Source organism: Kogia breviceps, chromosome 19, assembly GCF_026419965.1.
Source record: "Kogia breviceps isolate mKogBre1 chromosome 19, mKogBre1 haplotype 1, whole genome shotgun sequence".
NCBI classification, from domain to species: domain Eukaryota; kingdom Metazoa; phylum Chordata; class Mammalia; order Artiodactyla; family Physeteridae; genus Kogia; species Kogia breviceps.
Window position 1 is genome coordinate 11,080,115 of NC_081328.1, and position 16,941 is coordinate 11,097,055.

Consider the following 16,941-nt stretch of genomic DNA (forward strand, 5'->3'; position numbering starts at 1 on the left):
CAGGCTGGCTCTGGAGCCCTGCTCGGGGCTCTTGGGCCGTGGGGGACTGTAATGGAAAGGGCAGGAGGGCCAGGGGTGCCTGGGGGAAGAGCTTTGGGGGACAAGACTAAGAAGTGTTTAAAGCAGAAGGCACAGCCCGGAAACGGGCATTCAGTGCTCTTCCCTGTGGCTGGAGCATGTGGGAGGCCGCTCCTGCCTGGTGGGGCGGGGGCGCTTGGCCAGGTCAGCCTGATGCCCAGCTGAGGGCAGTAGGCAGACACCACAGGGTTTGGAGCAGGCGAGCGATATGGTCAGATCTGCATTCACAGAAGATCACCCAGGCTTCTGTGCGGAGGACAGGACAGACTGGGCAAGACCGAGCCGAGGAGCCCCTTGTGGTCTTCCGGGCCGGAGAGGTGCCAGCTGAGTCCTGGCTGGGGCTTCAGGGAGAGGGGAGGAGGCCTGGGCTGGAGAGAGCGTTTGGAGCCCAGATCCTGGGACTTGGTGACTGGTTAGGTGAAAAGAGGGAGGAGCTCAGGGTAGCTTGTAGTTGCTGTCCCGGCTGGGACTGTCCTGGCAGTGGCAAAATAGGGAGGGAGAGAGGCAGCCTGGGGGTCCCCAGGGAACAAAGTCCAACAGGCAGCAGCTGTACGTGTGGGCTCGGAGCCCAGGAGAGAGGTTGCAGTGGGCTGGGTGGGCCCTGGCCGTCCCGAGCCCGTGAGAGGCCAGGAGCATATGAGGCCTCAGGGAGGGGAGGGGGGACACGGAAGGAGCAGGGCCCAGAAGGCAGGTTTAGAAAGAGGAATCTGGTGAAGGAAGCTGAGAAGTGTAAGCAGAGAGCGATTCAGGGGACAGGAAAGGTGCATGGCCGTTGACGTCAGGGGAGGAGGGAGGGTCGGAAGGGAAGGTGAGCATCAGTGCCAGGTGCTTCCCAGGTCGGCTGGGCTGGGAAGGGCCCACGGGCCTGGTGCAAAGGAGGTTACAGGTGACTCTGGCAAAGGGAGCTCCAGGGGGCAGGGAGCGAGTGGGAGGTGAGGCTGGGGGCCTCCCTGCCCCTCACTCCCTGTACCGGGGCCCCCGCTAGGCGAAGGGCGTGTATGAGAAGGTGGGAGAGGCCACGGAGACGGCCCTGACTTGCCTCGTAGAGAAGATGAATGTTTTTGACACGGACCTACAGGCCCTGTCCCGGGTGGAGCGAGCTGGGGCCTGCAACGCGGTAAGCAGCTTGGGGGTTCGGCCACAGGCCGCGTGGCTGGGGCTTCTGGGGCCTCTGGAGAAGGGAGGGAAGGGAATGAAGTCGTGGGAGGCTTCTGGGAGGAGGAGGGCCCTCAGACCCCTAGTGAGACTGGTCTAGGGGAAAAAGAGAGGAAAAGCGGAGTGTGGGCAGGGACTCGGAATCGGGAATTACACAGCGTGGTCAGGAAATGGCAACTTTGGGGGCACTTCTGGGGCTGGAGAGGGGGAGAGGGGCCTTGAATGCCAGGATCAGAAGAGGGTAGACAACATCGTGCAGGGAGCAAGAGGCTCTTCATGGGACTGAACAGCTGGCAAGGAAGCAGCCAGAGTTGCCGGCTCTGCCCCTCACGCCCTGACCCACCTGGGCGGGCCCCGCAGGTCATCAAGCAGCTGATGCGGAAGGAGTTCACCCTGGAGTTCTCCCGAGACCGGAAGTCCATGTCGGTGTACTGCACGCCCACCCACCCTGGCCTGGCGGCCCAGGGCAGCAAGATGTTTGTGAAGGTGGGCCTTCCTGATCAGCCTGGGGCCTCTGAAGAGCCAGAGCCTGCAGCGGTGGGAGACTGGGGGAGGTGCGGGGCCCTCTGTCAAAGCGACGACTCCAGAACCAAGGGTGGTCAGCCTGCCCTGGGGACCTGGGAGAGGGATCCAGGGGTGGGGCAGGTAAAGCCAGGGCCAGATGCTGAGGCCTGCCACGCCCTGTGGCCCCAGCTCTGGGCTGAGAGGCAGTGCCTCGCCGCGTGACCCTGGGCTCACCGTACCCCCTTGTGGGCCTCGGGCTCCCCATCTGAACAGCAGGTCAGGCTGGAAGGTCTTGGAACCCCTTTTGCTTCTGATGGGGGGTGTTGAGGTGGTTGGTGTGCAACTCTGGTGCTTTGTGTTTCGGAAACCGAGTCCCACGCTCCCATCCAGACCCCCGTTCACGTCTTCACGCACAGTGAGGGGTTTTAACCTCTTTGGAAATGACAAGCTTCTGTACTGGGAGCTTGGGCTGCTGAAAAAAACTAGCATTTGGAGTGCCCTTTGAGGAGGGGGAGGAGGCACTGATGGAGGATTCAGAGGTTCTTCCCAGGCCTCGGGCGAGATCCGGGTTGAGGCCCCAAGGCCGCTGAGTAGCCCGGCACCCCCAAGACCACCTTCCCAGAGCCACACCCCACACGCCCTCAGCAGGGCTCCGTTCCTGGGCCCGCTGCCGAGCACCCCACAGAACTGGGAACCCGGTAGCAGCAGGCTGGCAGGGAGGCAGGGCCTGCAGGAGGGCTGCCATTCCCACCCCATCCCCCAAAAGGCTGCAGCAGGCCTTCTCAGCTGCAGGTTGGTGAGGGGAGGGTGCCTCCGCATGGGCTTCACGTGGTGTCACACCCTGTGTGAGCCCCCTTCCCTCTGGGCTTTCTCACAGTGGGACCTGATTGGTTCCCTCTCTGAGCTTCCAAAGAATGGATTCTGGTCTGTGCCTTGTTGAGTGTCCCCTTGGGTGACCTTTCCCCGTATCTGGGCCTCAATTTCCTGGATCAGGCAGGAGGGAGGGGAGGGGTCCCGACTGACGGACTTGTCTCCTCCCCTACCCCACGCGGCAGGGGGCACCTGAGAGTGTGATCGAGCGCTGCAGCTCAGTCCGCGTGGGGAGCCGCACGGTATCCCTGAACAGCACCTCCAGGGAGCACATCCTGGCCAAGATCCGGGACTGGGGCTCAGGCTCGGACACACTGCGCTGCCTGGCACTGGCCACCCGGGATGTGCCCCCGAGGAAGGAGGACATGCAGCTAGACGACTGCAGCAAGTTTGTTCAGTACGAGGTGGGTGCTGGGCCCCAGGGCTGGGAGCCATGTGTCCGCCTGCGGCGCTGGGCGGGCGGCAGGCTGAGAATGGGCCCAGGCCCCACTCGCATCTGCCCCCTCCCTGCAGACGGATCTGACGTTCGTGGGCTGCGTGGGCATGCTGGACCCTCCGAGGCCCGAGGTGGCTGCCTGCATCTCACGCTGCCGCCAGGCGGGCATCCGTGTGGTCATGATCACGGGGGACAACAAAGGCACGGCCGTGGCCATCTGCCGCCGGCTTGGCATCTTCAAGGACACAGAGGACGTGGCGGGCAAGGCCTACACGGGCCGAGAATTTGACGATCTCAGCCCCGAGCAGCAGCGCCACGCCTGCCGCACGGCCCACTGTTTCGCCCGGGTGGAGCCCGCCCACAAGTCCCGCATCGTGGAGAACCTGCAGTCCTTCAACGAGATCACCGCCATGGTAAGGCCACGAGGCGGGAGCCTGGGGGAGGTGGTGAGGGTGGGGGTGAAGCGCTTGCCATAGGCCTTGGGAGGAGCAACCCGGGCAACCGCTGCCTCTGCTTCATTCTTATTTCTCCCAACATTTTATTATAAAAAATTTCAAACACGAAGAGAAATCAAAATGATTTTTATAGTGAATGCCTATAAATATCCACTATCTAGATTCTATAAATAACATAGTTATATTTGCTTTATCACGTACCTATCCGTCTACCCATCCTTCAACCATCTTTTCTTAAATGTGTTTCAGAGGAAGTTGCAGACATCAGTACACTTTTCCCCCACACGCGATAGGGAACATTATCATCAACCCATGAAGTTCCCTTACGCTCCTTCCCGTTTTTTTGCATCATAGATTAGTTTTGCCTCTCCTGGATTTTCATATAAGGGGGATCATACAGCATGTGCTTTTTTGTGTCTGGCTTCTTTCCTTTGAGGTTTACCCATGTTATTGCAGATATCAGTTACATGGTTGCTTTTTTATTGTTCAGTGGCATTCCATTGTGTGAATATACCAGAGTCTCTTTTTTTTTTTTTTTTTGCGGTACGCGGGCCTCTCACTGTTGTGGCCCCTCCCGCTGCGGAGCACAGGCTCCGGACGCGCAGGCTCAGCGGCCATGGCTCACGGGCCCAGCCGCTCCGCGGCATGTGGGATCCTCCCGGACCGGGGCACGAACCCACGTCCCCTGCATCGGCAGGCGGACTCCCAACCACTGCGCCACCAGGGAAGCCCCAGAGTCTCTTTTAAAGATAGATTTATTTATTTATTTATTTGCTTGTTTGTTTGGTTTCACCAGGTCTTAGTTGCGGCAGGCGGGCTCCTTAGTTGCGACTCATGGGCTCCTCCTTAGTTGCGGCTCCAGGGTTCCTTAGTTGTGGCATGCGAACTCTTAGTTGCGGCATGCATGTGGGATCCAGTTCCCTGACCAGGGATCGAACCCGGGCCCCCTGCACTGGGAGCGCAGAGTCTTATCCACTGCGCCACCAGGGACGTCCCCTCCACAGTCTCTTTATCCATTCACCTCTGGATGGACATTTGGTTTGGACCCAGTTTTTGTTCTGTCTCATTCTTGATTGTTGACCTCTTCATCAACACTGATCTGATTCTTAACCTCAACCTCAACCCTGACTTGGCCTCAGTTTATAATCTTGACTTCCAGCCTCACCCAGTCCTTTACCTTGACCTTAATCCTGACATGTGGCTCAGCCTAGACCTGGATAATGAGCTGGGTACCAACCTTGACTTCACTACACCTGTAAACTTGTTCTTGACCTTATTTTGATTTTCACCCTGACTTGGTCCCTGACCTTGACCTTGACCATCTTAAACTGATTCTTTAGTCTGAGCTCAACCCTGATATAGGTTCCAGTCTTGACCTGGACCCTGATCTGATCCCTGACATTGATCCCCCCCACCAATACAATACTTTATGTTGACCTCAACTTTGATCTGGCCTTCAGTCTTGACTTTGACCTCAACTCCAACTTCTACCATGACATCATTCCTGATATGGGCCATAGCCTTGACTTGACCTCTCCCTTAATCTAATTTTTTTATCTTGAGCACGAGTCCATTCTTGACCCTGCTCTTCACCTTGGCTCCAGCCTTCACCTTGACTACAACAGCTAACCGGCCCTTGACCTGGGCCATGACCTTCACCTCATTCCTGACTTGAGCTTAACTTTGTCCTTAATCTCAGTTTCATCTTCTACCCCACATCCCACCTGAATTTCATCCCTGCTCTCGGCGTTGACTCAGCCTCATCCCTGTCCCCACCTCACCATCCTCTCTGGTCTTTGGCTTGATCTTCTCCTCAATTTTATCCTTATCTGCACTCTTTGCCTTCCCCTTAGCCTCATCCCCAGATCAGTTTCAAGGCTCATGACCTCACCATTTGTTCTGTCCAGCTGTCTGCTTCTTCGGGGACATCCCCTAAACTTGGTGATAGGCTGAGTTGAGGGGAGTCAGGGAGGTAGAAGGGAAGTTTCTCAGGCATGAACCCAGCTAACCTGGCCCTCAGACTGGAGACGGGGTGAATGATGCGCCAGCCCTGAAGAAAGCGGAGATCGGCATCGCCATGGGCTCCGGCACAGCCGTGGCCAAGTCAGCGGCAGAGATGGTACTGTCGGATGACAATTTTGCCTCCATCGTGGCCGCGGTGGAGGAGGGCCGGGCCATCTACAGCAACATGAAGCAATTCATCCGCTACCTCATCTCCTCCAATGTTGGCGAGGTCGTCTGGTGAGACCCTGTGTTCCCTCCCCCCCAGCCCTCTGGACCAGCTCTGCATCCCTAAGACTGGGGAAATGCCTGTTCTGGGATGGCGCTGCAGCGATGGAGGGACCCGTGCCCTGCCCTGGAAGGCTGGGGACTTGCAGAGTCCCATCTCAGGTTGGGGAGGGATGGGGACGCCTCATCATTCTCCAGAGGCCCTGATGCACCTCAGCCCCTGAGGTGGTGCCTGAAAAGTCCCCTGTCATCCGTCCAGCCGTGACCTTCTTCCCACTTTCAGAGTCCTGCAAGATGGGAGAACTTGCCTCACCTTTGGGCAGTAATGTGTTCGTGTGCGTGTGTGTGTGTGCACATAGGGTGTGTGCCTGAGCGGGAAGTGTGTGTACGTGTGTGCATGTGAATTCTTGTTCATCTTTTTGCATGAGGATTTGTGCTAGTGTGTAATTGTGTACACACTTATGTTCACATGTGAGTAATGCCTGTGGAGAACGGTGAACACGCTTGCCTGGCTATGTAAGAGTTCTGCATCTCTGCACGTCGGGGCAAGCATGTAGGTGTTTGCTTGTGTTTGTGGGATTGTGTAATCCGTGCTAGGTTGTTGTACACATCTGTGAACAAATGTGTGTATGTTTCAGGCATGCACTGTCCACGTGTGTGTGTGCCCCCTAAAGAGGACTTGTGTCCTCAAGAGGAGAGGCCTAAAGGGCAGGTCTGTCCAGGCCCCAGAGCTGGGACTGGGGGGGCAGGGGTGGCCCAGCGGGAGGCGGGGCTGCTGTGGAGACAGTGCGGGAGCTCCCGGGCCTGGGGTAAGAGTAGGAGCTGTACCCTCCATTTGCTGGGGGCTAGAGCCCATGACTCTGGTTCCAGCATCTTCGTCACAGCAATTCTGGGCCTGCCCGAAGCCCTGATCCCTGTGCAGCTGCTCTGGGTGAACCTGGTGACGGATGGCCTACCTGCCACGGCCCTGGGCTTCAACCCACCAGACCTGGATGTTATGAAGAAGCGGCCCCGGAACCCTCGGGAGGCCCTCATCAGTGGCTGGCTCTTCTTCCGATATCTGGCTATTGGAGGTGAGTGGGGACCCAGTCTTCATTGCGGTTCCTGGAACTTCCTAAGACCCTTGTATCAGTTATACTTGCAAACTACAGACCAGTATGACTCAGCCTGGCTTATGCCAAGAGAAACTGTGTGGGCTCATGTAACTGAAGAGATTAGATCATGCCCCAAGCATGGCTGGACCCAGCCCTCAGACAGTATCGTTGGCATATTTTGGCTCTGCCTCAGCTCCATCCTCATGCAGGTGCCCCTTGGGGTGGCAGGATGGCTGCCGCAGCTCCAGCCCTCGTACTTGCCCTGTTACAACCTCAAATAAAGCAGAAGAAAGAGCCTTTTGTCCTATTACTCCCGCAGTAGTGTGCAAACCACATGGCTCAGAAAGGGAGAGAGTGGTTCCCTGACAGAGATCCAGAGAATTATTAGGAAGGGGAAACGGATGCCAGAAAACCAGAGGTGTCCACTATAGCCAGTTTTCTCCTGCCCTCCCCACAGTGTACGTTGGCCTGGCCACAGTGGCTGCTGCCACCTGGTGGTTCCTGTATGATGCCGAGGGACCTCAGGTCACCTTCTACCAGCTGGTGAGCAAGGGATGGCCAGGGAGCCTGTTGGGGGCATCTGGGAGGTAGAACTCACAGCCCAAGTTGTTGTTGGAGTTCCAGGGGAAAGAAGTCCAGAACCCCACGGGTGCCAGTGGCTGTCCCTCCCCCCCCCCACTCCCCACATATAGACATCCACCACCTAAAGAGACAAGCTCAGAAGCCACAGGAAGCCTAGAGACGGCAGCACAGCCCCCGAGCCAGAGAGGAGGCTACTTCCTCCCCCAATCATTTAGTTACAGGGGGACCAAGGGGCTTAACTGCCCAGAAGTGTCTTAGCTTTACTGGGAAACTGCCCAAACAGTTGAGGGCTCAGAGGTAGGAGCCCCTAAATGGTGGGACTTCAGGCAGAGGGTCAAACTGGAGCAGTCGACAGTGGAGGGAGGGAATCTGCCAGGCTCCCCACTTTCATAACCAACGTGTTTCTCGGGCAAGGGACCCGCTGACCTCTGGAAGTCACCTGGCTGGCAGGTGCACACCACAGGCCGGGCTTAGCTCAGCAAAGCTCTGGAAGCAGGCAGGCAGGGAGCCCCACCTCAGCTGCTGTCCGTCAGTCTGTCCTTCTGTCCGAGCAGCCAGTGCATCTCCTTTGCTTGAAAGAACCTTCGCAGTTCCGGCAAAGCCAGTTGTGGGTTTCTCATTTAAAGGGGAGAGCAGCGGGGATGTGGAATTTCCTTCCTCTGACTGTGCCTGACTTTGCTACTTTCCTGTAGGTAGAAGAGCTCAAGAGAGGGACCCTGACTTCCTGGCCACTCTTGGGAGTGTCAGGGGTGTACAGTCTTCCCCACCCTGAGGGCAGCGTGAGGGCTCTTTCAGGGGTTCACACCTACGTAGAGGCAGCCCGGGGATGCTTTCCTCCATGCACCAGCCCTCAGGCACATGGGGCTATCCCTCCTGGCAGCAACGAAGAGCATGGGCCCAGACCCTTGTCCCACTGGCAGATGGCTCAGGCCAGCCTCAGGCACCTGCTCCTGTAGCTCCTGTGGGGGCAGCAGCTGGAGAGTGGGGATGTGCCAACCATCCCGCTGCTGCCTCCTTCCTGCCCTGCCTCTGTTACCATCCTTTGTGCTGTGGATCCCAAATCTCCAGAGACCTCCCCCCATATCGACCTTTCTTCTGAGCCCAGTCCCATAGAGCCAGCTGGATACCTCCTCTGGGGTGCCCCACAGCCCTTGTGCATTCACCAAGTCCAAAGTCAAAATCTGCCACCTTCCCCCAGACAATCTCCTCCTCCGTGCCTGGTCACCCAAGCCAGACCCCTGGGGTCATGCTAGACGCACATCCCATGCCCGCTACCAGTCAGCCCCCAGTCCCCTTCGTGCCACCTTCCCAACTGCCCTCAGGTCATTCCATTTCTCATTTATCCACTTGGCCAAGAAGCAGCTATTAGGCACTGACTCTGTGCCAGGCACAAATTGTTAGGGCGATGGCAGTGACCGAGCCGGCAAAGGCCCTGCAAAGAGCGTCCGGTCTGGTGGGGGAGAGAGCCGTGGAAATGGGCAGTCACATTTCACAGTGAGAAGTGCTTCAGCAGAGAAAAGGCAGGTGGCTATGGGACTCAGAGATGGTCAAGAGTTAGACCTAAGATGGAACTTTCAGCTTCAGGTGCTGGAATTTCAGGAGAAGTGCCCAGAGCCGCCTTTGATTCCTGGAGGAACACTGACTAAAAGCAGCAGAGGGGATCCTGGATCGCGGCTGCCCACGTTCCCACCCTGGTTCCATCACACGCTAGCTGTGTGATTTTGGACAGGCTACTTAACCTCTCTGTTGGTTTCTTCATCCATATCACATGGACAATAGACCCTGCCTCATAGGGCTAAGATGATTCAAAATACTTACAAAGTGCTTAGACCAACACCTGGCACATAGTAAGAGCTATGTAAGTGTTAAGTTAATGAAACCCAGAGGGGGCCTTGCAGGTGAAGGTAAATAGGAAATAGCCAGGGAGGCAAAGGGAAGGAGTAGGCAGAACAGTGGCTTCCCCCAAAGAAACAGCCTCCCCACCCCTCGGGGGCTGCTCACCATGAGTCCGTGAGGCAGAAGTTCCAGCCCTGAGCACCCTCTAATAAACAATGTAGGAGGCCACACTGTGACCCACGACCTGGGCACAATGCGCGTGTGGCAGGTGCTCACGGCTGAAACCCAGGAGGTCTGAACTGGGCAGGGTGTTTGTCTATTGAAACACCTCCATGTGATCCTGTTTGTATTTTCTTCCCGTGCACGGGCATAGGGGTGCAAGCACACACGTGCCCGAGTGGGAGGTGTGTGCACTGCGTTTGTGGGTACGTGCGCGAGCAAGGTCCTTACCATTAAGGTCTGGAGGTGGGGCCTGACGGTGGTGACACAACTCGCAAGAGCATTTGGTCCTCTTGGTCAGTGGGTGGGTTCAAAGTTTAGGACATTTTCTCTGCCCTGTGATCAGTGCCAAACAAAAACGTGCACTTGTCCCAAATACTAGAGCTTGGATTTTGGAGAAATTCCCACTGTTCGTTTAAGTAAGACTCTCCATCCCTTTGCTAAAATAAGAAATCTAGCCAAGCCATAGTCTTTTATAATTTTGCATCCTGCACGAGAAAGGAAAGTGCCAGCAGCCCCTTCTGGCTGACAGAGTCGCCTCACCCGCATTTTTGCCCTGGGGGAAGTGAGGGATGGATTTCCTGGACAGGAGGTCAGGCAGCTGGTCACTTTACAGATTTCTCTTTGAGGGTTATTGTCACAGCACGTGTCCCCCCCATTTCTGAACTTTTAGCTTAAAGGATCACTGTGTTCAGATGAGATTCCAGAGGCCAGATTTGTATTGTTGGAGAACAGAGCTGTTTAACGGTCATGAACGTTCATGCTTATCCCCGTGGTGCGGACGAGAACAAGACGGAAGTTCTCACGAGCGTCCTCAGTTCAGCATGTTATTACAGCAGGTTCTGTGAGCCAGGTTTATGGGCAGGAAGCAAACTCCCCTGGAGCTGCAGGGGCGAGGGCCACTTCCCTCCCTGAGCCCCCAGAGCTCCCTGTTAATTATGAAGAAGCCGCGCAGCAAGCCTGCACCTGGCCATGAGTTAGGCCACGTCATAAGCAAAGGGCAGGACTGGTGGAGCTCGATTTCAGCAGCAGAAGTGGAGGGAGGTGTGAATGGAATCTTATTTAGTAATCATGACTAGGGCCCCAGTAACCTTCCTCTTCGACCCACCAAAGGTGAATTCTGTTCAAGTATAATTGTACTGATCAGTTTTCGTATGCGTTTACTCATGTTACCCGGTGGCCTCAGTTAATCACCGCCCGCACTCCTGTACCTCCGATTCTCAGGCCCCCACCCCCTGATTCCAGGGCCCCCTGCCGCCCATCCCCAGCCTAATGCCAGCTGCTCCCCCTCCGTCCCACCACCGCCCTGCCCCAGAATGGTCTGCCCTTCTCCCTGGCCCAGTGCAGCCCCTCTGTCCCCATCCTGGGAGAGCGAGCATCCCTCCCTGGACCCTCCCGGCGGCAGCGCTGGCTGTATTGAGTCCTCAGATGGGAGCCGAGGGTGAGGTGAGGGCGGAGCGAGGCTTCCCTCTTTCCACGCCCTGGCCCCGCCCCTGACCGCTGTTCTCCCGCCACCATCCCACCCCACCTGGGGGCCCTCAGAGGAACTTCCTGAAGTGCTCAGAGGACAACCCTCTCTTTGCCGGCACTGAATGCGATGTCTTTGAGTCACGCTTCCCCACGACCATGGCCTTGTCTGTGCTGGTGACCGTTGAGATGTGCAACGCCCTTAACAGGTGGGCTGGGCAGAGGGGCCTGCAGCGGGGGTTGAGGGATGGGGGCTGAGGGTCCGTGGGGCCCAGAATTGGGGCCAGAAGTGTCCAGGAGTACGGTCTGAGGTCCAGGGGGTCCAGGATTGGGGTCTGGGGGTCAGAAGGGTCCAGAAGAGGGTTCTGAGAACCAATGGGGGCCAACGTTGGGACCCAGGGGGCAAAGGGAGACGTGATGGAGGTCTGAGGAAATAGAGGGGCCGGGATCGGGTCTGAGGGGCAGAGAAGGGGCATCCAAGCCCCGGCATAGGCCCCTGGGGGCTGAGAGGGCAGCAGCGACATCCCCCTCCCGGCGGCACTGGCCTACCCGAAGCTCTCCCGTCCTTAAAGGGCAAGGCCGAGGCCCAGACCACCTGCTGCATCTCATGTGGGGGCCGGGTGGGTGACCACGGCGGGGCCTGCCCTCATCCTGGCCTGAGGTGAGCGCCCCGTGCCCTTGGCAGCGTCTCGGAGAACCAGTCACTGCTGCGGATGCCGCCCTGGCTGAACCCCTGGCTGCTGGTGGCTGTGGCCGTGTCCATGGCCCTGCACTTCCTCATCCTGCTAGTGCCACCCCTGCCCGTGAGTCTCCACCCAGCCCTGCTCACCTTCTCGGGCTCCTGGGGTCCCAGGCTCCTAGTTCTCCTCTGACGCTAGGCCTTTCTGGGCCTGTTCGTGATGGACACTGCCTGGGGGATGTGATGGGGGGAGGTCTGATGGTGCTCCGTGACTGCAGCCGGTGTTGGGACCCTGGCCAGCCACTGTCCTCCAGATGTGTCCCCCACTTTGGGACCCTGCCCCCAGACCTGGGGAACGGGAGAGGGGGGGAACCTCCCCAGGCTGGGGCAGGAGGAAAGCCGGTGCCGTTTCCCAGTGCAGAATCCCTCCCACTTCCCAACAGAACGGAAGGATTTGGTCCTCTGGGTGAGGGCAGAGGAGAGCACCTCAGGCAGAGGAAACGGGGGGGACACGGGCCTGGAGGTGGGACCTTGAGAGGCATCTCAGACATGCTCGTGAAGAGCCCACTGTAGCCTGCGTGTGTGAAGCAGTGGATCTGGGGGGCTCTGGGCACTCCTTCCTTACACCAAAACTATCCCGCCCCAGCTCATCTTCCAAGTGACCCCTCTGAGCGGGCGCCAGTGGGTGGTGGTGCTCCAGATATCGCTGCCTGTCATCCTGCTTGATGAGGCCCTCAAGTACCTGTCCCGGAAGCACGTGGATGGTGAGTGAGAGGCCCCAGACCCTCCCCACACTGCTCGCCTCCAGCCCGCCTCCCTGCCCGCCCCTGCTCCCAGGCTGCGGTGAGCGTCCGCGGTGTCTTGTGCTGCAGGGGCTGGGGCCCTGGGCTCACTGGGCCGCCAGCGGGAGCACTGCTCAGAGCCACGCGGCTTCGCTCGCCTCACTTGCCACCAGCCCTGCACAGCCAGGCCTGCTGTGCCCTCCTCTGGCCCTTGGCCTCTGACTTCTCTGAACCAGGCCCGATTTTATGCAGGCATTCTCAGCACAGTCTCCCAGGCGGTCCTCTGTTTCTGAACTCACAACTCTGGGTCTGCCTTAACCCGGGAATGGAGGACAGAATGGCAGGGTGGGGGTGGGGGTCGGTGTCCACCTGCCCGCCTCTGCCAGGGGCTCAGAGCGTGGGTGATTCTGACCCTGCCAAGGGCCAGGGAGGCAGCATCATTCTCACTGCCCGAGCTGCCCAGAGAGGGAGGAGGCAGGGGTGAGAAAGTCCCTGTTCCTGGGAGTTTGAGCCAAGGCTGTAGGTCTGTGGCCAGGCTGCTGTTGAGGGCCCCGGGTTAGGCCCAGAGATGGCTGAGGCCTGCTCTGGAGCAGCTGGGTCCTTGAGGGCCACCTCTGGCAGGAATGTATCCCAGGCCCAGGGGAGGGTGCCGGGGTAGGGGGGGGGGGTGGTCCATAAACAGATCACACGCCTGTCATTCCGCAGGGGGCCAGGGCAGCCAATCAGCCCCCACCTCCCATGCTGGCCAGCCCTCCAAGGCATTGCAATTATATTTTCTTTTTAAAAAGGCCAAAACAAGTTGGCCTCCTCTCTCTGGAGAAGCCGGCCCGCCACAGGTCTGTCCAGAGGGTGACCACACACATGGCGGGGGGAAGGGGGGCTCAGCAGAGGGTAGGGGTGGGGGCTCAGTCAAAGCAAGGTCTGTTGGATCCCACAGGTCCGGGTGGGGGGAAGGGGGAGCCAAGCCGGACAAGGTATCCTGCCCCCTGCGTGGTTCTTCCGGGCCCACCCTCTGGGTGCTTCTGGGGAGGTGAAGGCAGGGGAATGGCTCTGTCACCTGAAACTCCGTCTGCAGGAGCCCCAGCTCTGGCTGGAGCACAGGGCTGGTCCACCAGGAGGGCTGCCGGCCAACCTTGACCACACTAACTCACCTGCAAGGTCCCCCACATCCTTCGGGGGGGATGTGGGCAGCTTTGTCTTTAAGAGCTTTCCCTAGCCAAGAGGTTCCGCGTCTTCTCGAGAAAGCTGAAGAGTGAGAACGTTTCTCAGCCAATGGGAGAAGCCTATGCCTTGGGCACTGCTCCAGTGCTGGCTACTGGATGACAGAGGATTTGGCTTGGGTGGGGGAGGGGAGCAGGCCCCTAGCAGGACCGGGTAGGTTGGAAGGACTGAGGAGGGAGCAGCCCCTACTGGGCCAGGGTTGGGGGTGGTTTCTAGAAGAGGTGGGGTTTGGGCAGAGGTTTGAAAGGGGAGGATTGAACTTGGTGGAGAAGCGGCTGGGCTCGAAAGGTTTGGCCTCTTTAGTGGAGCTGGGGCTTGGAGTGCAGGGTGGAGGGCTGAGGCCAGAGTGTGGCAGGGGCCTCGGATACCAAGGTAAGGACCCTGGACGTTACCCTCAGGGCAGAGAGAGCCACAGAAGGGTGGAAGCATGGGAGGGACTGGGGTGACCGTGGAGGGTAGCTGGGGGCGAGACGAAGGGCAGGGAGGCTGGTGGGCCTTGTCAAGCTGGTTTGGGAGGGAGACACTGAGGCCCAGCCCAGGGCGAGCTGGTCCGGGAAGGTGCCTCCACCTCCACTATTAACCTGAGATGTTGACTGTGGTCCTGGTGAAGCTCGGCTTGTAAGGGTGGTGCTCTGCTCTCAGGAGTGGCCACGGGGCCCGCAGGACGGACACAGGCTGCGTATCTGTGGCCACGTCTGAGAGGTGGGGCGGACTGTGCCCGCTGGCAGTCCAGCCACAGTCCCTCGGGCCTCCTAAAGGCAGACAGGGCAGGGGTGAGACAGGGGACCCTGTTACGTTCCCAAGTCAGCCTGGTGGCCTTTTAGGGAAGTTTTGCTGAGGCCTGATGCTCATGGCTTCCCCGTGATTTACGAGATATGTGTCCTGGGAAGGACTATGGATGCTGGGTCAGTCCCGGGGGGTCAGGGGCAGGGTCCTCTTACCCCACCTCAACTGTCAGGCGGAGTCCTGGGGGCCAGGCCGAAGGGAGGGGAGGCCTGGAGAGACTGAGTGGGGACCGATCTGGGAGGGCTCAGGACATGGGGCAGGTTTGGAGTTTATTCTGAGGGCAGCTGGAGAGCCATTGAAGGGAGTGATGGGCTAGGTCTGTAGCGTGATGCCAGGGACAGGAGGGTGTTGGTGACAGGCCTTGAGTCCTGGTGGGGGCAGCGGAGGAAGAGAGACGAAGATGGTGAAATAGCAGGCCTGGTATGTGGGATGGGCGAGGAGTAAAGGATGGCCAGGGTTTCTGGACCTCAGGATGGTAGGTAGTGGTTCCCCAAACTGGAAACCAAGAGGAGAATGTGCATCAGATGCTCTGAGGGAGTTGATGGAATATGTGGGGTGAAGGAAGCTCCAGGGACATCCAGAGGGTGTGGCGGGGCTGGGGGCCGACCGAGAGATACTGTGGGAGAGTGGGGCTGTCCCAGGGAAAGAGGAGGCCAGAAGGGGCCAGAAGGAAGCAGTCTGGATGTGTGCTCTCACACGTACATCTTAACACGCTCTCGGGTCTTCTTCCAGAAGAAAAGGGCCAGAAGTGAGCGCCGGAGCAGAGTGGAGTTTCCAGTGTGTACCTCAGAGTGACGGTGCCCAGGCCTTCGCCCCCCGAAGCCCCCGCCTGCACGCTCGCCCGCTTGCTCCCTGGGCCCTGCTGAGGTCGGGCGGCCACCTCCAGGCCCGTCCCGGGCTCTCTGTCCCCACTGCCATCCCCCTGGGGGCCCTGTAATTCAGGTCTCCAGGGCTCTCCTGGGCAGTCCATCCCTGAAGCTCTGGCCCAGGAGCTACAGCCCGGGAGGGGCCCGCCCAGGAGCCCGTAGCAGAGCCCTCCTCCCCAGATCCACAAGCTCGCTCAGGAGCCCGCTTCCCCTTCCTCGGAGGCAGGACATTTCCTTAGCAACCTGCGTCTCTGCATAGACAGAGCTCTCCTGGGAACCACTCTGACCTCTCCCTCGGTGCCTGGGCTGGGGCCTGGTTGGCCCGGGGTGAAGCGGGGACAGCCAGGCCCAGCTGTGCACAGCGAGGGCGGACGGCCCCCTCCACTCTGCTTCCGCGGAGTCAGCTCCGGAGGGCTTGCGTCTGTTTGTGTTTATGTGTGCAGGGGGTGGAAGGCTCAGAGAGGGACACGGGAGCGGGGGAGGGGGCGGAGCAAGGACCCCCTTTCCTGGGAGATGGCCAGCCTCCCTGCCTCAGCTCGGTGCACCCCCAGACTCAGGGTTCTCTGTTCCAAGACGACAAAGCACACGCCGTCTTGGTGCTGACTGCTCTGCCAGGCGGAGGATGGATTTGCCTTCTGTGTCCCTGGCGCCTGAGGCCCGAGCCGTCCTCGGGTCCCTGACCACTGCGCCTTGCCACCCTGACCCAGCGCCCGGCCGCATCAAGGTCTGCACGGCTGCACGATCCCGAGTCCCCACGCCCATGGGCCGAAAGGACGACTCAAAGAATGGTTAGCTACCCAAGGGCACGTCCGCTCCCTCCCTTCCGATGATGGGAAAAGAGCGTTTGCGGGACACAAGTGTTCTCTTCACTCAACGTTTGCCCCTCCAGCGAAAATTAGCTAAGAGCTGAAGAAGCAGTGAGTAAATGGCCGTGCGTCCTCGCCCCTCCTCGAGAGTGTACAGAGTGATTATTCTATGTGTAAATCAAGACCCGCATCCCTGTCCTGGTCCCCAGAATCAAAAGGCCCCCCGGGCCTGCCTTGCAGACAAATGGGCTCCACGTTCAGTGGCCCCTCTGCCCACACTTCCGCCTTCCCCTCTCTCGAAAGTGAGAGAATCAGAGTTGGGTGGGACTTTCCTGGAGCCCCCAGAGATTCTCCGCAGCTGTCCTGCTGGGGGAAGGGAGGTCTGGGGAGGGGGCAGGGCCCTGTACCCACCTGCTGACGTGCAGTCTGGTAGAGAAATAAAGGTTGAGTGTCTGGGGCAACAAGGGCCGCCAGCGTGTCTCCTGGAGAGCGGTCGCCCCTCTGCCCCCTTGGTGTCTCCCTGGGGGATCCCACCACCTGTGCCCCCTCCCCAGGAAAGGTGAGTGAAGGTCTGGGGCTCCCACGCCAGCCAGCCGGAGGGAGATCTCATCCTCAGAGAGGGGGCGGGGAGCCACGCCCCTGTAGCAGAGGCCTGACTGTCTTCTCCTCACGTGTACAGCACTTGAAAGTTTGTGCATGTGATCAAAGCCCTTTACACACGATTCACAGGGAGATGAGGCTGGGAGGGGCCAGAGGCAGGACCAACTGTATAATTTGTGGGGCTCAGTGCAAAATGAAAATGGGGAGCCTCTCGTTCAAACATTAAGAATTTCTTAACAGTGGCAGCAGAGCAATACACCAAGGGCGGGGCCCTTC

At 59.0% G+C, this 16,941-nt stretch overlaps 1 protein-coding gene across 2 annotated transcripts in view; it reads left to right on the plus strand.

Moving 5' to 3' along the window:
- The window catches only part of ATP2A3 (ATPase sarcoplasmic/endoplasmic reticulum Ca2+ transporting 3), a 33,110-nt gene extending 16,903 nt beyond the window's left edge, over nucleotides 1-16,207 (plus strand). The window contains exons 11-21 of one of the 2 annotated variants that reach the window (XM_059046680.2): nucleotides 1,064-1,195; nucleotides 1,594-1,719; nucleotides 2,793-3,011; nucleotides 3,121-3,456; nucleotides 5,519-5,739; nucleotides 6,598-6,800; nucleotides 7,279-7,364; nucleotides 11,001-11,134; nucleotides 11,611-11,728; nucleotides 12,251-12,368; nucleotides 15,126-16,207. In XM_059046680.2, coding sequence (XP_058902663.1) covers nucleotides 1,064-1,195; nucleotides 1,594-1,719; nucleotides 2,793-3,011; nucleotides 3,121-3,456; nucleotides 5,519-5,739; nucleotides 6,598-6,800; nucleotides 7,279-7,364; nucleotides 11,001-11,134; nucleotides 11,611-11,728; nucleotides 12,251-12,368; nucleotides 15,126-15,145 — 1,713 coding nt within the window. In that variant the 3' untranslated portion in view covers nucleotides 15,146-16,207. The remainder of the gene's footprint in view (nucleotides 1-1,063; nucleotides 1,196-1,593; nucleotides 1,720-2,792; nucleotides 3,012-3,120; nucleotides 3,457-5,518; nucleotides 5,740-6,597; nucleotides 6,801-7,278; nucleotides 7,365-11,000; nucleotides 11,135-11,610; nucleotides 11,729-12,250; nucleotides 12,369-15,125) is intronic. The other variant, XM_059046676.2, reaches the window with a different exon arrangement.
- The last annotated feature ends 734 nt before the right edge of the window (nucleotides 16,208-16,941 follow it).